Source organism: Limulus polyphemus, unplaced genomic scaffold (assembly GCF_000517525.1).
Source record: "Limulus polyphemus unplaced genomic scaffold, Limulus_polyphemus-2.1.2 Scaffold800, whole genome shotgun sequence".
Lineage (NCBI taxonomy): Eukaryota > Metazoa > Arthropoda > Merostomata > Xiphosura > Limulidae > Limulus > Limulus polyphemus.
In genome coordinates, this window is record NW_013666410.1 from 262,504 (window position 1) to 285,632 (window position 23,129).

General features: G+C 31.1%; 2 protein-coding genes across 2 annotated transcripts; both read left to right on the top strand.

The window, feature by feature from the left end:
• Positions 1-1,574: 1,574 nt before the first annotated feature.
• Positions 1,575-6,220, top strand: LOC111086029. Its single transcript, XM_022387333.1, has 5 exons — positions 1,575-1,726; positions 3,052-3,113; positions 3,406-3,507; positions 5,004-5,030; positions 6,021-6,220. The coding sequence occupies exons 1-5, from the start codon at positions 1,645-1,647 to the stop codon at positions 6,081-6,083; spliced, it is 336 nt and encodes a 111-aa protein (XP_022243041.1). The 5' UTR covers positions 1,575-1,644; the 3' UTR covers positions 6,084-6,220.
• An 8,181-nt stretch (positions 6,221-14,401) lies between these two features.
• On the top strand, positions 14,402-20,611 carry LOC111086030. The gene is made up of 6 exons (XM_022387334.1): positions 14,402-14,565; positions 16,489-16,550; positions 16,902-17,003; positions 17,962-17,988; positions 19,256-19,331; positions 20,503-20,611. Exons 1-5 carry the CDS (start codon positions 14,412-14,414, stop codon positions 19,316-19,318), a joined length of 408 nt encoding a protein of 135 aa, XP_022243042.1. The 5' UTR covers positions 14,402-14,411; the 3' UTR covers positions 19,319-19,331; positions 20,503-20,611.
• Positions 20,612-23,129: the final 2,518 nt, after the last annotated feature.

The window sequence follows — 23,129 nt, forward strand, 5'->3', positions numbered from 1 at the left end:
ATATATATATATATATATATATATATATAAGCTAAAATGAAGAAATGTTCATTTCCTGAGAAGAAGAAGAAAACAAATAAAAACATGAAGTTAAAAATTTACCGCTGATGCTATAATTAGAGCCAACATGAAAAAAAGTGTATTGTAATCTTATCGACAATATTAAACAAAGTTAATGATAAGCTGAATTAGGAACTATTAAAACTTTACATAAACTAAAAAAAAAAATAACCAACAATTTTGTCAACGTGTTGATATATTTACACTAATCAAATAATTTTAAAAGTGATTTTCTTTAATGTATAATTAGGATCACTAAATGGAGTAACTCCCAAGAAACTTGTATTATGTGTTATTTGGCTTTTCTTAAATAATGTATCTGATTAAAAGATTTAATTTTTCAAACGAAATATCCAGAATAAAAATATTTTAAGATCCACTAGCTAAGAAACTCTGATAAACAGTTAATCAGAACTTAGTATAGTCTATTAACCCATGTACATCATTGAAAAAAACCCAATGACAACTAAAAATCCATCTAGTGACATGCGAGATATTAAAATAGAAATCTACCTAGCGAGGAATTATTAAGATATTTGCAATAAGTTTCAATTTGTGTTTACCTTCCAGGTGGCATAGTTTGGTAAAATAAATATAAAAAATAGTAAAACTTATATTTACATAAGAAATAAAATTTATCAATAATTTTGTCGATCTACTGATTCATTGACATTGTTGTAAAGTTTCATACGTAATTTTCTTCAACTAAGACTTTTAATTAGAATGGTTCCCACGAAACTTGTTTATAAATTTGATTTTCAATATATCCAAAACACGAAAGAACAATATTTTAACACTAACATCTACTTTTAGTTGCATCTTTGAACGTATCAAAAATGTAACCGTCGATTTACTGGAACTGAAAATGATAATACAAAGATGGGAATTTAAGAATAAAAGCTGATTCAGCAGTTTAGGTTTCTCACTAACTTTATCTATTTAATTAGTCACCTGTCCAAGTTTACAAATCTACAACGCCCAAATAAGAGGTTCGATTCCCCATAGTTAACAGAGCGCAGATGGTCTACTTTGTGGCTTTGCGCTATAGCAAACAAACAAAACTAATCACCAAGCGTCATCTTTTGATATGGGTTGTGGAGTTGGCGTGTTTGTGTAAGTAACATAACCTAGCTAGTTACTGGACGCTATAATAATCTCAACAAGTCCAGAGATATAGGACAAAAACCAACTTCTACACACGATATTGTGTTATTTTATGATGTCCAGAAATATTGTTCTTCGTAAGATGGAACTGGAAACTGTATCTTGAAAGCAATCCTACCTATAATTTAGCTGATATATGTATATAAGAAAGAGAAGGTGAGAGGGTGGTCAAATCGTGTTTGAGCAATATCCAAGTTCTAGAACTCCGTGTACTTATTCTCTAGGGAATTTAGATAACAAAAACGCGGTTCTTTAGTAAAAGTACCATCCGTTATTAAGATAATATGATCTACTCATGTGATGTCAGTGAGATGGATGATCGAGGTCTGGGAATGTGAGGTTTCACAAGTTCTGGATGGCTATAAAATATGAGTAATGGTTCAACATTGTTAGTTTTGTTGAAACACGGAAAACCTGAAGATGAAGATTTTGATCCTCACCGCTTTGATCCTCACTTTTAGTGTGGTTGTACTAAGTGAGCCTCCAATACCACCAGTTTGTCGTAAGTATTTAAACACTTGTGTTTGTTTGTTTGTTTGTTTTAGAGCAGAGCTACATAATACTCTGTTTCCGGTCTATTAATGAAGGGGCAATCAAACACCGTATATTAGCGTTATAAGTCCCTAAACTTTCCGCTTACACACTGGGGAACTCATATATTGGGATAATGGAGAAAATATTAAATGAGATGCCGTAAGAACGTGAATATTTTGTCTTTTCCTTTCTGTAGAGGCCTGGCGAGCGTTAAGTTTTAACTGTAAAATACCCTCTGTTGTTAGAGCCCTTAACGTCCTAAGGGCACAAATGGTTTCAGGGTTAACTCCATATTTTCTCCCTTTGAAGCTTTTCTCACGAGAACAGTTAACGGAAATCCCACTAGTTTTCATAAACTATAGATACTTAATGTGCATTATGATAAAAGTAATAAAATTGATTCATTAAAAATAGATATCAGTTTTTACAGTGAACTAGTATGAAATATAAAACTGAAAGACACTCAAAACATTTCGTTTGAATATTTTTTCTTTCTTGCACTTTTGCATTTTTCTTTAATAAAATTCCTTTGCACTTCAAACAACATTTGACAACATATTAGTCATTAAATTTTCTTAGCATTCATGGTGTTAATTGTTCGTTTTATCAAACGCAAAGCTACACAATGGTTATCTACGTTCTGCTCATCGCCGTTAGCGAAATCCGATTTTAATTTTAGCGTTATAAGCCATCGTGATTACCGTTGAGCCACCGGGGGACGGGGGGGGGGGGAGGTCTTGCAATTAGGTAATTTGTTTAATAACTTATATATGTACACGGGTTGGTATCGTGATAGGGTTCTGGATTCCGGAGCTGGCAAGCCGGCAATAAGTCCGTGTAATACCACAAAATATTCCCTGCTCTTCAGGCTGAAACTACGTTATATGAGTGACACAAAAACTTTTAACAATACTTTTGGGTGATATTGTACTGCTGTTTGGCTGCTATCTCACTGGTCAATAGTTCAAAATGAGTGATATCGGCAGACAACTTTAATAACTTTTCCATGAAATTAAAAAACAAATACAAATTACATGTAATCGTCGTACAAGAAAAAGTTAACAGGCGTAAAACCCTGGTGGTTAATATGCACGCAACACACAATAGTTTGAAATTGGTCACATAAATATCAATATATAATTGACTAGGAAAAGGGCAATAAACAGTTCACTTTAAGTATTGTTTATACTTATGATTCTCTCTCTGTAACTTACCCACACATAATGACAAGTTTGTTCCGATACTTGATCACTATTGTATGTATATTTCATGTGATTTTTTTATCTGTTTTAGGGTTAACACTTGATAAAATGGAGAAGTATATGACGTGTGCAAGAGAAAAGTCTCCTGCCTGGGTAAGGACAAATTTTATATTTAAACAATTTGTTGCTTTAAAGATGTAACAAAACTAGTTTTATATTGAAAATTAAAAAAAAACTAATTTTTGTCGTATTGATGATAGCAAAATACGTAGTATTTCATATTGAAACAATATGAACCTTCATCACCAGTGGGTTTTTGTATACATCAAAGAAGAAAATGTTGCTAAGGCTTAAGTTAAAATAGTTATAAAATCAAACAATATCGTATACTCCTATAAGTCATGTAACGCTGTTTCTAAGCAGTGATGATAATTTCTACCGACAGTTTTTTAAAGAATACGATGACTGTAAAAATGAAGTTATGCCTGGCACAAACGATGTAGAAGCTCTAGGAAAAATATGTAAAGGAGAAGAAACAGGAATGACGGTAAGATTCTTAATGGATCTTTGATGTTCACAGAATAACTAGTCTAAAATATATTTATTTATTTTGTTTAAAACAGACAAAATAACTGAAGAACTGTTGCTACTCTTTATAGGCCATATATACTGTATGTATATAGTCTTTTACTCACCTAATATACACTTGGTTTTGAATAACATTTGATTACAGTTAATTATTTATTGATAATTAATAATTACAATTAATTATTTATTCATTAATATTCAACGAAATAGTAGGTAATTTAAGTGTGAATTTGTGTTTTTCCTACTGAAACATATAATTTCAGAGGTGAAAACAAATATTACGCGAATGACGCAGAAGCCTAATCTATCCTTTGATTGATTATTTTCTTTAACCTTCACGGATTCTTTCCTTTCATCACTGAAATTACATGTTTTAGGGAGGAAAAGAAAATATGCCGTAAATAACAGTTTTTTTTCTCTTATTCAATACTTTTATTATTTGTATAACACATTATTATTAAGAGTTCAAAAGTTGCTATAGAAAATAAAGAATGTTCAACACACAAATTATTTAAGGTTATTCTACAATACAATATTTTTCCTCTCTCATAGAATTTTCATTAAATATTTTTATACTTAAAAATAATTATTCATCTGACTTAAATATAAGATTTTACATTATATTATAATCGAATACACCTAAATATATATATATATATATTTGGAAAGAGCATAACGCACTTTAGCGGTTTCTTAATTGTATTACGAACACTCTATGACAATCAAAGCTTAAATGACCAGATTATCTGACAAATGTAAGCTACTTAGTTTTCATTCTTCTATAATTGAACTTATTATTACAACAACCAATGACACCATAAGATAAGGCTTTAATGAAATAGTTAGTGAATTAAGTCAACAACATTGCTAACGTAAAAATGTAGTTTCAATTCAGAAAATATGTCAGACTGAGTAATTTAATTTTAATTAAGAAGAACAGCAACACAATAAGCATGAGCTTAACCCAGAAATAATAGCAGAGCAGGAAACGTAAATTAACATTCCTGTCATTCCCCAGTGCTTAATTTATTATTAAACATTCATTTCATACTTTGTCAATATGTTACCTAAAGATGTTTGTATTATAATGACATTACTTCTATATCAAACACGTACTTTAACAACGTTAAATTTTCAACTTATTATATTTTTAACCAAAAAAACCTTTCTTTGTGATATTTCAAAAGCTTTATTCTACTGGTTATTTATTTATTATTAACCTCCATATAACTAATTTTCTTAAAATGTTAAAAAAACACTGAAATTAAACCTTTTATGTTTTGAATAAGTATGTATCATAAAGAAATAAAGGAATTGGAGAACAAGGAAACCACAATAATATGATACATAATAGTTACTTCATTATTTAGAATGTCGAATACTAATGCAAAATATTCAAATTAACATAACCATGTTTATAATTTTCATTTTATGTTGTTGTTGTTTTTTTTCTAGCTTATCATGTGTATCGGTCCTGCAATTGTAAGTACCCACTATTGTTGTAGGATATGTTTATAATATTTTAATTTGAATATTTGTATTGTTTTCTAGAGGAAGCTTTGACATCAGGTAGTGATGATTTGTGACGCGTCAAAATGTTCTGACTGTCTAAATACTTAGCCTCTTGAAATATAAAGAGTTTCGGGGAAAACGAATATTATGTAGCAAAACAAAATCAGTGAGTAAGTTAGTTAGTGCATTTCATACATTGTTTTCGATCTACTGAGTAAGCGAGTTAATGATACAGTAACACTGTTATCATGTCAGTTAGGTAGACAGTCAGTAAGTGAGTTAAACCTTCAGTAAATAAGTTAGGTGCTGTATTTATTTTTTCGTTTGTGCTATACATACGACAGGAAATATAACAAGTAAGTGCCTATCAGAGAACGTTACTTGTAGAACGTAATCAAATTGATATTTGTTACGTTTTTTTTTTTTACAGAATAACAAAGAAGAATCTGCCCAACAATAGAAACCGATACAATACTCTTATGTATCCTGCATATATTGTGATAGTTAATGTTAACTAATGACATTTGATGAGTATAACTTAAATTTTGTTTACAAATGTTCAATAACTTCCGTGAATAAAACTAAAGTTTTACATCTACAAAAGAATCCACGGAGGTTTCAGCAGTACTGAATTCTCAAATCTAATAAATTACCTTACATATAACGTTTATAAATGACAAATGTATATACTAAAGGATGTTTAAATTATATAATATATATAGTAGATTTTAGTCTGGTTACATTTTCATGTTTATTACTTTAAGATAACCTTAAATTTTCACTTCTAGAAAAATTTGGTTCAGCATGTTCTGTACGTATTGAGACACACTACTATATACCTCTAAATTGAACTGTAAGCTATTTCAGTTAACGATTTTACTAGGATTCTGTGCAAAATAGTATAATAATGTAAAACCACTTATAAAACATGTAATTTTAACTACTTTCATATCTCTTCAGAGACAAATAGAAGAGGAGCTGAAACAAGTTGAGGAAGAGTGTCTGCGTCTAGTGGAGGCTTAGGTGCTTTTAAGCTGTAAGCAAACTGATGGTATATTCTCTTTTGCATAGCACAGTGTGACTCACACATTTTGGGGTCTCATACATGTTAACGCTAACTTTTCAATTTCATCACGTTTGCTATTTTATGTTTTTTAAATTGGATTTTATCAATAAAGCCTAAAGTTTGTATCTAAAGGATTATGGATGTATTGAAAACAGAACAGGATAAACTTTCATCGTTTGAGCTGCAAAATACAACTCCATATTAGGCCTACTCTACATTCTTAATATAATGTTCCTATATTAATGTTAATTTGTCCCAAAGCTCACTAAAGTGAATATAGTTATGATAACAGGAAATATTTTCAAATATATATATATATATACACAGACATCACTGTATATAAAAATAAATAATATCCAACAACAATGAATATATGTGATTGGTTGCCAGTACTGACCACGTCTGGAAGGCTGTCAAGACATTTCTGAATGTTAATTTTGTTTACATAAAAACTTCAGCTATATATATTTTACAGAAAGATTAGGTGAGAATTTATAATATTAACTGATGGTCTTATATAGCTTAAATTGTTACAAATATCTCAACTAAAACTTGATGTGAGAGAAGCACTATAACTTTTTTTTTTTAGACTTCAGTTGTAATACTTTGTTAAATATTATTTATATTTTCTTTTCTCGTGGTAGCACCATTTTAACTTCAATCAATAGAAATGTCTGATTACATTTTTCTGTGTAATAAATTTCTGACTTGTAAACAATGTATCAAAATACACATATTAAGATAAACATATCTGTTTTTTATTTAAATTTAATATCAGTGAATAGTAAAACAGTTTAATAGATAACAATGATGTATTTTGATTTCTAAAATTCAAGTACACAATAGTAATATGTTTTATTAGTGAACAGGGTAATAATACAGTATCTCATTTATCCACATAACACTAAGAGCTCAACAATGATGAACGATAATCTGTTTTAGTTGTCTCTTTCAACACCAGGTGGTATATCTTACACAAATTAAAATCTGGTACCAAGTAATGAATATCATTCTGAACGATAGTTATCATAATTAACGTTAGTATGGATTTTAAATAGGGTTTGCTGGTGTACAGTATTACTCAGGGAGATAAATAACAAAAACTAGGTATTTGTATAGAAAACAAAATTCTTCTTCACATATAAAACTGGTGTATGTTGGATACAGTTCGAAAATGAAGTAAATATAGGTATAATAAAATAGTCTAGTATAAAATAACGTAGAAGACTGTTTCCTACTTTTTGCATCGATGAAAATGCTCCAAATTTGGTTTTCACACCCCGCAAAAATGAGAAGTTCAAAGTTCAATTTGTTATCTGTTACAACACTATCTGTCAAGTTAAAGATCACTGAACAAATATGCCATCATAGCTTTAAAGAAAATATAAATAATTATTAGTATAATGAACAAAACATAAACTTGTGAAAGAACGATGAAAAACACAAAGTGTTTGAACTGTTGGGTTTAGGATATATCTCCCCAACAAAGTAAAAAGTATCTAAATAAATAAAAATTAAAATAGGATAGTGTAATGCAACACAACAATATGTGAAGCTAGACTTGCACTATCAGTTACAAAAATACTGTTCAAAGGACATGTTGAGTCCCAAAAACATCCAACTATAATGTATCCGCTCGAGATATTCAACCTTACATGCAATTAACTATGGAAACACTTAATCAGAGAGATACGTCAAAAAAACAGTTCTTACGCCATTAACAATGTTCTAAAGAACAGGATAAACAATCTTGTTTACACTTGTTAGATTCGTTGCTATGCCACCGGTAACTTTATTACATTCCTGAACTCTAACATATACGCCATTACTTTTCAGGTTAAAAAGCTTAGAAAGCTAGATCATTAACATTGCTCAATAGAAAAAACAACAGACTGCGATGGAAAATTACCATGGGAGGCATATCAGACATAGTTTATGAAATGTCCAAGGTGAATGTTTGGAATATTAAACAGAAAGTTATTCATCTTTTTTCTCACTTGTACAACCAGATTTAAAAACATTATGTACCTTCCAACATAGAGCCGGAACAACAATCAGGCATACTTAGGTGCTTTATCTAATAAATGTGGTGTGCCACATCAGAAGGATGATTCTAAAGCATAGTTAACGCGTAAAAGTTAGGATGAAGGACAAGACAATAACCGAACATCCTGAGCATGTGTAAAGACATGGGTAATTAACGTTGGTTACGTTAAATGTGGAACTTGAAAAATATATTTGTTGTTGTTGTTATCATTAATTAAAAGGTTTGAAATTCATTTTCCCAAATAATCCAAAATAACCGGTTAGAAAAAATATAAATCATTCAAACAATATAAATATAGTATTCAGAATGTGTTATATAACCAACTGGTTTTTACCAAAACAATGAGTTTGGTAGTTCAGGAACACGAAGATAGAGTAGATGACACGTTAGCATTTGTTTTGAATTTCGCAGAAAGCTACACAAGAATTATCTGTCCTAGTCGTCGCAAATTTAGCAGTGATAGACTAGATGGATGGAGCTAGTTAACACCACCAACCGCCATCCGTTGGGCTACCCTTTTGCCAATGAATAGTGGGATTGGCCTTCACACTATAACTCCTCCACGGCTGAAAGGGCGAGCATGTTCGGTAACAGGGATTCAAACCGCGACCCTCAGATTGGGTTTGTTTGTTTGTAGTTAAGCACAAAGCTAAACAATGGGCCATCTGTGTCCTGCCCACTACAAATAACCAGAAAAGACCCGCGTACGGAAACACGTGAAAAGTTTAACCTAAAAAGATCAACTCCAAGACACACGTGTGGTCAGTATGGCGATGAGTAATTCACGCATACATGAAAATCTTATACTGATAAAAAAAATAGTCACAACGAAAACTGACCAAATGAAAAGAAACTCTGAGCTAATGAGATGAGGCTGACATCAAGGTAAGAAGGAGAAGGTTAACCAAACGAGACATAAGTCCAGATAAATTACATGAAGTATTGTAAGGTATGTTACACGTAACTTTTCAAAGTGAATTGATATCGCATAAATTGTGATTAAACTGCACCCCCCCAAAAAAAAAAAAATGTTGTAGCATTATAACGAAAATGATTAAAACTGAAACATTTATTTTGCAATTTTTCAAATAAATCCTATTTTGTTGATTAATTAAAATATTTTTTGTTGGAATCATGTAAACAATCTAAATGCATGGAATACTGGACTAAATCACAACACTACGAAGTATTCTGTTCAAAAACACCAGGAAACAATTAACCCAACGCAATAAATTTTTTCCACGTGGTTTTACTCTTCGGTAACACGTTCTGTAACCGGGTTTAGGTGCGTTATTATACAGAATAAATGATAATCCATCATTGAAAAATTTATGAAATATTATAGAAAACATGAAACATCACCTCATTTAAACCAAAACCGTTATTCTTCAACAATCATTAATACAATTATTGTTGTAGACTAGATGAAAGCGACCTCTAATGTTTATAGCCATGAACGAAGCTAATCTAATGCTTCTTGTAAAGTTTAAATTAATACAAGCAGACGAACTGATGCGAAATCTAGTGTTACTACCGCTTGTATTGATAATAAAGTCCTAGACCGAAATGAAAATACATTTAGAGGTTACAATCTCAAATTTAAATAAATCGATTAAAAAATCTTCATATAATTAAAAAAATTTCTTATGGGAGTTAAATAGACTTCATTAATTATATGAACATTGTTTATGTTTTATAGTTATGCTAAAACATTTCAGAAAAAAAATACAACGACTGAACCCTTAGGTTAATCAAAAGAACCCGGATAATACATTTCACCGGCTTCGTCCAAAGTTCTTTTTTTTCATTATACATCATCTGCTAATGTAATAAAGAGATATTCAGAAACAACTATTATGAGGCTGATAATCAGTTACCTTTTATCTTATGTAGCTGAATATCTGCAGTAATGAACATATGTTGTTTGATCTAAATGATATGGAGCTATGACTTTGACCTGAATAAGATTCTTACAGCTGGATTCAAGGATAATAACGTACCTAGTCTGACAACAAACAACCAAGCTAAATATTTATCACCACACACTCACCTAAAAGGTATGTCACATGTTTGAGCACGTTTGGGCTCTTCTGCTTCGAATTTGTTACACATTCTTGATAATATTTTGAAAGAAAGACAAAATGAAACTGTAAGCATTGTTTCGTGTATGTACATGTATGTCCGTTGTGTAGATCAAACCACCAGGAACACTGTTTTGTGGCTTATCACTACACTTTATTCACAGCTGTGTGTAGGCATATCAGTGAACACAGGTTTTCCTTTTGTTAATTTTAAAAGTATCTCCTTAACACCTTGTTGTACAACATTTCTCATAAACAATATGTCCGAAAAGCCTTTATATTAATGATTAACAGACTGTTTATAGAAACTAACACGAAGAAACAGTCGGTCCCGAGGAACAACCTGAAAATATATAAAAACATAAAGCTGCAAACTTACAGCTAATACTATAATTAGTCAACATGCTTATGATATTTTCATAAAGTGAAACTAATGGCAACACGCATTACATGTGTGCTTACCAGTGCCCCGTTATGGCACTGGTGGGCACTGGGTGAAGTATAAACTAGTGCCCCCTCTCCCCATTGCTTGCCCTTGTTTTTAAGAAAATATCATGCAATATGATAAACTGAATTTATAAGTGATAAAAATTAAGGATCAAAAAGAAAACTATATATGTTTATGATTATATTTATTATTATACTCGCAACACGGGGGTGCGCTACTGACGGTGGTAGGCCCTGGACAACTGCCTCTTTTGCCCATTGGATAAAACGGCCTTAAGTCTAAAAAATACTAAACAGTATTGTCAGTATTTTATGTATGGGCCAGATTCTTTACAGTAGGTGTTTGTGACTTGTTGGCGATAAATTTCAACAATAAGCAAAAGCACAAAAACAACATATATATTAAAACAAGTCAAAGTATATACAAATGTTTGTTACACTGTTGGTTATCATAGTTGTATCCAGATTTTCTCTTTTGTCTCTTTTTCGTCAAATTCCATACAGGCTGGTTCAGTTACTTTAGAACACAATTTGACAAAACGAATTATTCTTCCTGTTTGGTTAATACAATGCAGTCTGTGATAATTTCACTTTAAGATCACCAATATAACTGTTTGCTACCACGGTTGTATCCAGAACTTTAAATAATTGTCTCTTTTTTTTTCGTCAAAGTCTACACAGGCTGGTTCAATTACTTTAGAACACAATTGACAAGACATTATTTCTTCTCTACTTTGTTATTACAACACAATCTGTGATAATTCACTTTAGAAATACTATACATTCTTTATGGCTAAACTCACAATCACACAGTCTAGATTTATCTATCTAACTAACTAGTTTGAACTACATTTCGAACGTGTATTTATAGCTCGACAGAGGTCTAGAACGTTCCAAACAATACGAGATATAATACAATAATACTCAATTAAAACAACGAGAAAAACTTAGAAGTTTCTATTAACATGACGAAATAATACAACAAATATTAATTTAGAGCAATTGTTTGTGTGTTTTTAATTATGCACAAAGCTACACAAGAGCTATCTGTGCTCTGCCCACCACGGGTATCGAAACCCGATTTCTAGCGTTGTAAGTCCGCAGACATACCGCTGTGCCACTGGGGGCTTACAGCAATTGAACTACACCATATAATTCGAAAACAGTTACGTAAAAACTGCGATAAACTTCTATCGCTTCTAAAAATAACAAAATTTAACACTAAATCCTCTAAATCATAAAAACTCTCATTAACTTAAACAGTCATGTATATCTAACAAATATTCAGTTACATTTGTGATGATATTAAAATCCTGTTTATCAAACTTATTTTAACATTTGGGTCTCTCTTAACTGATGCTTTAAGTTTTGAATTATTTAAGTAGAAGTATATCTTATAATCTTAAAGCTAGAAGGCATCGAATTCTACTTATATTTTAAGAAGTCGCTTTTCACTAAGAAAAGTTACCTATTCTTTTCAATATCCATTAAAATAAACACAAATATTCGAATATCAGAACGGCGTAATTTTTTATCTCTTTTATTTGAAATCATAAATTAATATGATTTTTAATTCATTAATGGGATTACGGCCGAAAATATCGTTAGCAGCGAATGTACCCAACTAATGAATCAACGCATTCTAATCAAGAACTTAGTAAAAATATATTTAATTAGCTAACCTCATTACCAGGTTGACTCTTAGTTTCGCTCTAAGTAGGTAGCTTGCTCTGATCAAAAGTTAATACTTAGGTACAAATATATAAGTTTAAAAAATGGTTTGTTTGTTTTTTAATTATGCAAAAGCTACTCAAGGGCTATCTGTGCTCTGCCCACCACGGGTATCAAAACCCGGTTTCTAATGTTGTAAGTCCGCAGACATACCGCTGTGCCACTGACGGGCTGAAAATTGGAATTGAGTATAATTTTTTTATATTGTTATTTCTAACTTTAGCTGAAAATAAACCTTTTGAATGACAAAATACGTTTTGTTGTTTCTATCTGACCATTAGCTTTACGGGAATAAAATATTCATCAGTAACGTAGCAACTACTATATTTATAATACTGTTCAGTAGAAAATGAAGAAAATGAATTATATTGTTTTTGTCCCCAAAATCTTCAAACAACATTATTGATAAACTGGATTACGAAATACTAAATGTATATTCTATAAAATTTACTAATCATTTTGTCCAGCTACACTGTTTTAATAGTTTTACAAATGATTTTCTTTAATGCATTATTAGGACCGCTAATTGACGTTGTTCCCAAGAAACTTGTGTTGTGAATTCTTTGACTTTTGTTAATTTTAATATATGATAGAAAGTATTTACATTTAATTTTTGAAACGAAATATCCAGAATAAAGCTCTTTTAAGATCCATTAGCTGAGAAACTCAGATTAAAATTTCATAAAAATATAAAATATAGTTTATAACAACTGTCCATGAAACAAAAACAAAAACGACTTTAGTAAAAACATAAAAATCCATCTAGTGGCATGTGAGATATTAAAATAAAAGTAATAATGGTATCAATGGGAGATCTACAAGCTGATCCTCACACCACACTTTCCATCTGGTCCATTGTTTTTTTTTTTGTGTTTTTTCACATCAACTTCTCTGATAAGATCATACCGTTGTATTAGGCCTACAAAGTGACGCAGGTTGTTGATTGTTTTTTTTGTTTTGTTTTGTTTTCTTTGAAATAAGAAGCATCTGCTAGTAAACATTATTTTTAGGATTTATGAAATTTTACAAGAACATCGTTACAAAAAGAAATTCTAAAATTATTTCTTTATAATGGATGGTTTGCTTTTATAAAGAAAAAAGAAGACAGAAATGAAAAGTACATAAACAAGAGGATGAAAATCAAAATTTCAACAGAAACACAAATAAAAATAAACATTCTAACAAAAATAAGGAGAATGAAAACAGATTATCAACAAAATCAAAAGAAAATTAAATCAAAGTCTAGAAGCAACAAAATACAAAGAAAATAAAATTTCAGTTGGAGTGAGAATAACGAAAAAATTATTGCAAGAAAAACACAAAAATCAAGAGCAAAAAATAAGAAAATCATAATTTATATAAGATTTAATTTTTAGTTACATATTTGAACATATCAAATATTTCGTGTAACTATCGATGTGCTGCAAATGAATGCAAAAATGGGAATTAAATAAGACAAAGCTGACACGACAACTTTTGCTTCTCAATAATTTCATCTATATAATTAATCAACTGTATTCAGTGAGGTAGCGTTGATTTCACGGACTTACAACGCTCAAATGCAGGGTTGAATTCCTCGTGGTGGACAGAGCAAACACAACTAGTTACCTAGCGTCATCTTTTGTATGTAACAAAATTAAATGGTTATTGCACGGTATAATATAACAAGGTTCGGAGTTATTATTCCTTCTGAGAGAGAACTGGAGAATATATTTTGAAAATAACACTGCGTATAGCTTAGCTGTTGTATGTATATAAATAAAAAGAAAATGACAGCGTGGTCAAAATGTGATTGAGCAACATCCAAATTCTAAGACTTCATGCTCTTGTTCTCTAGGGAATTTAGATAACAAAATTTCGGGATATTTGGGAAAAGTACCATATCGGTTATTTAGATAATAATATCTACTCATGTGATATCAGTGAGATGGATGATCGAGGTTAAATTGCCTAGGGATGTGAGATTTCACCTGTCCTGGATGACTATAAAATATGAATTACGAGTAATGGTTAAACATTGTTTCTGCTGTCGAGACTTGGAAAACGTGAAGATGAAGACTCTAATGAATATTGCTTTCGTTCTTAGTTTTAGTGTGGCTGTACTGTGCGAAGTTCCTTTGCCTCCATTTTGTGGTAAGTATTGAAATATTGTATTTTTTGTTTCTTTGTTTTAGCGCAAAGCTACTTAATAGGATATATCCGCCCTATTCACAATGGGAACTGAACCCTGGAGTACGTAAGCTTACTGCTGTGTCACTGGGGGGATACATTGGGATAACAAGGAAAAAATTGTAAGAGAAGAACGAATGTAATTATTTTGTCTTTTCCTTTCTTTGAAATGGTGTTTTTGTTAAGTTGCTCGACTCTCAATCTGCGGGTCGCGGTTTCAAATTCCTTCACAGAACATGCTCGCTCTTTCCGCCATGAGGGTGTTATAATGTACGGTCAATAACACTATTCGATTCTTGTAAAAGATAAATTAACAGTGGGTGGTGTTAACTAGTTGCATTTCCTCTAGTCTGTCATTTCCACGGCTAGTGCAGAGATCTCTCAAGTATCTTGGCAAGAAATTCAACTCTTTATTTGTTTCCACCAGAGTGCGCTAAGTTAGTTGTCAAAAACTCAGTATTGTTAGAATTATTAACCTTATAAAGACGCAGTTGGAATAGCCACTGAGGAGCCTTAATCCAAAAATTTGACTGCGAGATGAATTAAATATATTCTCCCCTTGAGGCTTTTTCTTCAAAGAAAACAGTGAACTAAGACACAACCGGTCTTGATAAACAATTTATCATTAGTGTTCATTATAATAAAATTATTATAAATATTGACTTCAGTGTCTACAACGAACTTTTAAGAAATACAAAACTTTGGTGAAAAAACGCATTTCATTTGATTGTTTTTGTTGTATTTCCTGACTTGATTTACCATAATATTTTAAGCGATGTTGACAGGTCCCCCGGTAGGACAGCTAATAGGTGTCCATGTCGATAGAATATGTGTTGGTTTTCTTTTTATACTTTTACATTATCACCCTGCACTTCAGGCAACATTTCACGACATGAAAGGTGGAGCATATATATATATTCCATTTTTTAAATGTTTTTTGTTTGTTTTTAAGCGCAATGTTACACAGTGGAATGTTTCTTTTCTGCCCTCCGCGGATATGAAGACCCGATTTTTAGTGTTACGATTGTTTGTTTGTTTTGAATTTCGTGCAAAGCTACACGAGGGCTATCTGCGCTAGCCGTCCCTAATTTAGCAGTGTAAGACTAGAGGGAAGGCAGTTAGTCATCACCACCCACCGCCAACTCTTGGGCTACTCTTTTATCAACGAATAGTGGGATTGACCGCACATTATAACGCCCCCACGGCTGAAAGGGCGAGCATGTTTGGTGGAACGGGGATTCGAACTCGCGACCCGCAGATTGCGAGTCGAGCGTCTTAACCACCTGGCTATCTAGTGTTACGAGCTCCTGGCTTACCGATAAGTCACTGGCGGTCTCATAAACTAATGGAATTTGACTAACAACATATATTTAGCATATAATAGATGCAGGTTGGTCATTTGGTAGCCCTAAGTTACGTGGATGGTGCAGTGCTGCTGACTGGCTGACCTCTCTCTCTCTCTCTCACTGGTCAATAATTCAAAATTGGTGAAAGGGGTAGATGTCTTTATCAACTTTGCCATGAATAACAAATATAAATACAAATCATATAAAATCATCGTAAAAGAAACACTTCACAAGCCTAGATACCTGGATATTAATATGTACACTACGATCACTAGTAGTGAAGATCATGAAGTAAGCACAAGATATAATGTGCTAGGAAAAGGAGAATATAATTTGGCTAAAACTATTGCTATTGTTTAGTTTATGATTCTTTGTTTGTAATGAATATAAAAAATAATACAACAGAGTCAACATTTTGACACCAAGTAAAATAAAAGCACCGGAAGTAACACTTAACTGAAGTTGTTTTTAAAGCCTGAGAGTTTTTTCGATATTGCATCACTAATTTATATATCCCATTTGGTTTCTTTATCTGTTTTAGATTTAACTAATGACCAATTAGAGGAGTTTCTTACGTGTGAAGGAAAGAAGTCCCCTGCATGGGTAAGGGCGAATTTTATATTTAAACAATTTGTTGCTTTGAAGATGTAGCAAAACTAGCTTTATATTGAAAAATTGGAAACTACTCGTTGTCGTATGGATAACAGCAAACGCGTAACGTGTTGTCGTATCTATAATAGCAAAACTCGTAGTATTTCATATTGAAACAAAATAAATCTTCATCACCAGTGTATACAACAACATAATGATAATAATTACAAATTAACAATATTTTAATATAATAATAATATTTATAAAATCTAAACAATCGTGTATATTTCTGTACGTCATATAATGCTCTTTCTAATTTCCCAAGCAGTGATGATAATTTGTATTCATTGTTTCTTCTGATAGTTTGTGGAGGTATATGAAGATTGCAAAGATAAACATATGCCTGGCACTACCGACGTGGAAGCTATGAGAAAAATATGTGAAGGAGAAGAATCAGGAAAGAAGGTAAGATACTTAAAACATATTCATGTTATTTCAAAGTAAAATTTGATAGTCAGAAATGAATGATTTCATTCCCCTTTATCTCTCCTTTTTTTCTTCGGGAAATGGCCACCAGGATCGCTTGTTTAATTATGATACTATAAATGAAAATTCTGGCTACGATTATATTAGTTTATCATAAAACTGTTTCCTTCAAATGATCTACAACTCTAACTTTGGGAAAACTGAAACGTTTCTGTCATATAAAATGTCAAATAATTGTTGAAATACTCTGTAGAAATAAAATATTAAATTACCTGATTATCTGAAAGATTTAGACAAATCAGTTGTCATTATTCTATAATAGAACGTAGTATCACAATAACCAATAACTACCGAAAGGTATGATGTTATTGAAACGACTTGATTAATTAATTAAAGACAAAGTAAGTGCTAAGGGATGCCAGAAATGTTAGATTAGATTTCATGCTTTGTTACTCTTTTTAGGTAAAACCTGCTTTCTTACCTTTCTTAATTAAAACTGAGTTTCTCAATCAAACATATTTTCTAAATGTAAACTACATTTCTTATGTTATCAACGTTTATAATTAATCTCTGTCAGAATATGCTACTTAAACATCTATTCTTAATAATGATATTACTTCTGCAATAAATGCGAATGTCTTATAATGTTACATTTTTCACTTTGTTATATTTTTTCTGGGGTTTCAGAAGATTTTTTCTACCGTGTATTTACTCTGTTAACCATCCAAACAACTGAATTTTCTTAAAATGTTGAGAACTACAATAATTATTCTTTTTTAAATGTTTTGGATAAATATTTGTCATAAATGAGAAAAGTAATTACCATAAATTTGAAAACATAAAACATAAAAAATATATTAACTGATAGTTGTTTTATTAATCAGAGGGAAAATATACAACTATATGTAACCATATTTATATTTATTTTTAATCCTAGTTTGCCATATGTCTGAAACCTGCAATTGTAAGTACACACTTTTGTTGTATCTTTAACATCGTAATTTAGATATTTTTCGTTGTTTGTTAGACGGAGTTTTAGCATTACGTAATGGTGATTCGTGACGCCTAGATATATTTGACCATTTATATTCGTGACGTCTAAAATTTTCTTGCCTTAAGGAAATAAATATGAATTTTCGACAAAAACACCAGGATTGATGAACCAGTGATGAAACAGTGAGTTAGTTAGTTAGTAAGTCTGATGGAAAGTTACCGATCAATAACTGAGTTAGCTACTTAGTCATATGGTGAAACAGTTATTTTCTGAATGAGGTACTTAGTCAGTCATTCGGTGAGTTACACAGTTAGTAAACTAGTTCAGTGCTGTACTTTTAAGTTTATGTTAATTCAAATTTATATTTGATTCGGGTTTCGATACCTGAAGTTGACTTAGCACAAATAGCACGCTGTGTAGCTTTGTTTTATTTGTGTGTTAAGCCAATCAAAAAATTTAACATGTAGAACATTATCGAGTAAATACGTAGCTCATTACACATAAATAAACTGGAATTTGTGTTATTTTTTTCCGAATATTAGAAAAACAAAAAAAACGCTCAACGATAGGGACAACTCAGATACCAATGTTTATTTTGCGTATTTTTTTATTTTTTTAGTGTTAAACAGTACTATGTGTTAATTTGATTGTTTTCCAGAAATTCAATACCTTCCATAAATAAACGTAGAACATTTTAAAAAATTCACAGAAGTTTCATCGGTATTAAATTCTTAAATCTAATAAAGTTACTTTAAATATAATGGTCGTAAATCACGAAATTGTTTATGAATGAATGCCTAAATTATGTAAAAATATATTATTTTAATCTGGTTGTACTTTCATATCTATTACTTTAAAGTAAGGTTTAAATTTTCACTTCTACAAAAATGTAGTTCAGCATGTTCTGTACGCCTTGAGACGAATTGTAATCTAGTTCAGTAAACGATCTTCTAGAATTTTCTATAATCTAGTATAGTACTAGATGTTTCAGTAAATCAACACGTATTAGCGGAAAATGATTTTTCTTAAAAATGTGAATGTCTTTTTTTTTGTGATCTGAGCTTTCAAGTCGAAATTAAACCTAAATAATTCAGTTAATTTTTTCTACACATGGATGCATTGCTGCGTCTATCATCACATGCCAAAGTAAATGATCGAACAAATCAGGATTTAATATGGGTTTACTTTAAAGACAAAAATGCTTGCACAAACACATGATTTGTTTATATATTTTCAGGATTTAATAGAAGATGAGCTGAAGAAAATTGAAGGAGAATGTTTACGTCAAGTAGTGGGTTAGAAACTTTTAAACTGTAAGCAAGTTGGTCGTTTATTCTTTCTCACATAACACAACATGACTGACAAAGTTTTCAGTCTGTTATCTGTCAATGCCTATTTCTACATTTTCACACTATTACTATTTCATACTTTTAAATTGACTTATATTAATAAAGCGTAGTTATTTGTATCTATAGATATGTAATTAATAAAGTGAGATTAATTATTCACTCTGAATAATTTAACAACTACCTCCTGCCCGCAGGAGTTAAAACACTGATTTCCGGAGTTCAGTTCCTTTCAATGGACATAGTGCAGATAACCTATTGTGTAAGTTTGCGAAAACAAACAAATAAGTTAAGAATTTCGAAAATGGTTATCCTTAATTTTTCATGTTTTAAACTATTTTCTTCTTCACCCAACCATTTTTGGTTAAACTACTTTAGTCATTAGTAGAATATTTGACTGACAAAGAACATGCACATATTTTAGTGAGGTTGAGCAAAGCTATCAAAAAAGTCACGTTTCACTGATATACTTGTATCATCATATTCTGATTAATTTAGGAATTAGGATGGAAGATAAATACATTTATTCTAGCAGCATTTCTACATACGGCGTTTCGTTTTAATATTGTAGTTTTTGTTTAATATTTTTTATTGTTTTTCACTGGCCGTATCAAAGTAAAGTACGGTTCACAAAGGAGTAGTAAATACTTGTAAAAAAACAAGATAAACTTTCTTAGTATTGAGCTGCGAAATGCTATTCTATGTCTGAGAATGTTAACAAGCCTTAACTCATTTTAAACCTATTTTACCTTTGTTAATACAGTATTCCACACTGATGCTAATTTATTCCAAAGTATAGCCCATTTCAGTTAAAAAGGGAAATGTTTTAAAAACAATACATGCATATACATAAACATTTCATAGATATAAAATCCAAGAAGAAATAAATCTATATAATTGCCAGGGTTGAGCATGTCAGGAAAGTTGTCAAGATATTTTGGTATATTAAAGTGTTTAAGATAAAAAATAGCAGCTAAACATGTTACACAAATGTTAGGTGTGAATTTTAAATATTATGTCTGATTAATGTAAAATAGAACAAATATTGCAATCAAATATAGAATTCAAAAACTTCGCTATATTGTTTTTTATCTAAACTTGAGTTTTAAATATTTTATTCTATATGTTTCTTTTTCAGATGGCAGCACCTGTTTACTCTTTCAATAGATAAAGTATTTTTAGATTTTTTTTGTTATACAAATTCCTGATTTGTAAGCAATACATTAAAAATACACATATTAAAACAATTCTGTTTATTTTTATTTCACTTTAGTATTAGAGAGACTAGTACAATAATTCATTAGTGAAAAGTGCTATGTTTCAATTTATAAAACTGGAGTATACAATAATAATATGCATTATTAGTGAACAGGATAATAATACAGTATCCCATTCGTCCACATAACAGTAAGAGCTCAACAATGACGAACAATTGTTATTTAATTATGAGAATCTGTTTAAGTTTTCTTTTTCAACACCCAGGTGGCATATCGTACACAAGTTTAAAATCTAGTTTCAAGCGATAAATGTTATTCTGATTAACCTGAATGGTAGATATTATTATTACTATTGGTTTTAAATAATGTTTACAGATGTAAACTGTTACTCATTTAGACGAAACACAGAAACAGTACTTGTATATATAGAAGAAAATTATTCATCTTTAATTTGAAGAAGTGGTGTATGCTAGCTACAATTTGAAATTGAAGTAAACTTAAGCATCATAAAATCGTCTACTATAAATCAACTTGGAAGGCAGTGTCCTAAATCGATGAAAATGCTCTAAATTTTGTTTTGACACCCAACAGAAGAAAGAAGTTCAAAGTTAAACTCTTTATTTGTTACAACATTAACTATCAAGTTAATGAACACTAAAAAATATGTCATCATAACTCTAAAGAAAATAAACAAGGAATATGTAAATAGGATGATGTATTGTAATACAATAAGGTGTACGGATATTGCGAAACTAAACGTTTACTATCAGCTACGAATATAATATCGTGAGAACACGCCAGATCACAAATACTCCAAGTACAGTGCATCTAATCGACATTTTCAACCTCAATTGACATAATAGAAAGGGAGAACCCATGTGGTCTACACTGTTACATCTACTGCTGTGCCGCTGGTAATTGCAATAATTTTCTCCACCATCACATCTAGGTTGTTAATTTATCATACAGAGTTTAGCATGCCAATTTAATAACATTACTCAATCGATAAAAGTAGAGTTAAGAAGTACGAGATCATAACTGAAGTTTCTGAACATGTTAAAAGACTTACGTAGTTGACATTGGTTACGTTAGATATCGAATTAAATGGGAAGGTTTTTGTTGTCATTAAGCAGTCTAGATTTTTCATTATTACTTTAGCCTAATAATCCAAAAGAACCCGTCCAAAAATACAGAAATTATCAAAGAAAGATGCAAACTAACTAATCTCTAAAGCCTTTTTTTTTGTTCGGAACTCAAAGAATATGAACTTAATGAAATTTCACATTAGCGTTATCACCGACACTCTTGAAAACTCAGTATTTCTGGTATTTTTCGCTGCTTTATAATTAATGAAAATACCTACGTAAGAATAATGTTGTTTTGTTACATCAAATAAAACAAAATATCGACAAACACACGAGAAAATACCCACATCCAGACACACATGAGAAGGTTAGCCTGAAGAGAACCCACAGCCAAAGATACACAATAAAATTCAACTAGATGAAAACAAATTATGTTTAGGCTTGGTAAGGCTAATGCGATGAGACTTAAATGCAAGGGTGAGAAGATGAAACGGACAAGACCTACAGCTAGAAAAGTTGGTTGGTTGTTGTTAAGTGCAAAGCTATACAATAGGTTATCCACGCTTTGCCTACCACGGGCATCGAAACCAATCAGCCACTTTGGGGCTCCAAAAAAGGAGAGAGGTTTGGCTTTAATTTCACGTAAAGTTACACAATGCACGAGGACTATCTGTACTAGAAGACAGCTAGTCAAAACCACACACTACCATCTCTTGGGTTACTCTTTTACCAACTAATAGTGGGATTGACCGTAACATTATAACGCCCTCACGACTGAAAGGGCAAGCATGTTCTGTGACGGGGATTCGATCCGCGACCCTCAGATTACAGGTCGAGCGCCCTAACCACCAGACCATGCCAGACCGATGAAAAGAGAGAAAATATTAATTCAGTATTAATCTGTATCCAGAAAGAAAAAATATGTTACACGAAATTGTGGAAAATATGATATACATCATTTTTCAAACTGGTTTCATTTCGAATAAATTGTGATCAAACTGCAGAATAAAAATTGATTTAATATAAATATGACAATTATTATACATTAAAGCTTAAAGATTTATTTTGTAATTTTACAAAGAAACCCATTTTTATTAAAATAACTGTTGATTGGAAAGCAATCTAAATGCACAGAATACTGAACGAAATCAGAAAATTCTTTATTATACAATTTTCTGTTCGAAAACAGGAGAAAGTGACTAGTCCAAAGCACAAAGCATTTTTTACATGTGATTTTTCATATCGGTCTCAGCTTCTGCAACCGTGTTTAGGTGTTTCATTCAACAAATCAAATTGGTAAAGATCATCGCAGAATCTGAGACATGTATTATGAACTGGATGAAAAAGCAATCTTGTGTTTATAGCCATGAATAAAGTCAGTCCGATATTACATACAAAGTAATTCATGTAGAATAGTTGAAGCAATTTATAGGGTTTACTACCTCATAGTTAACCTCAACTGA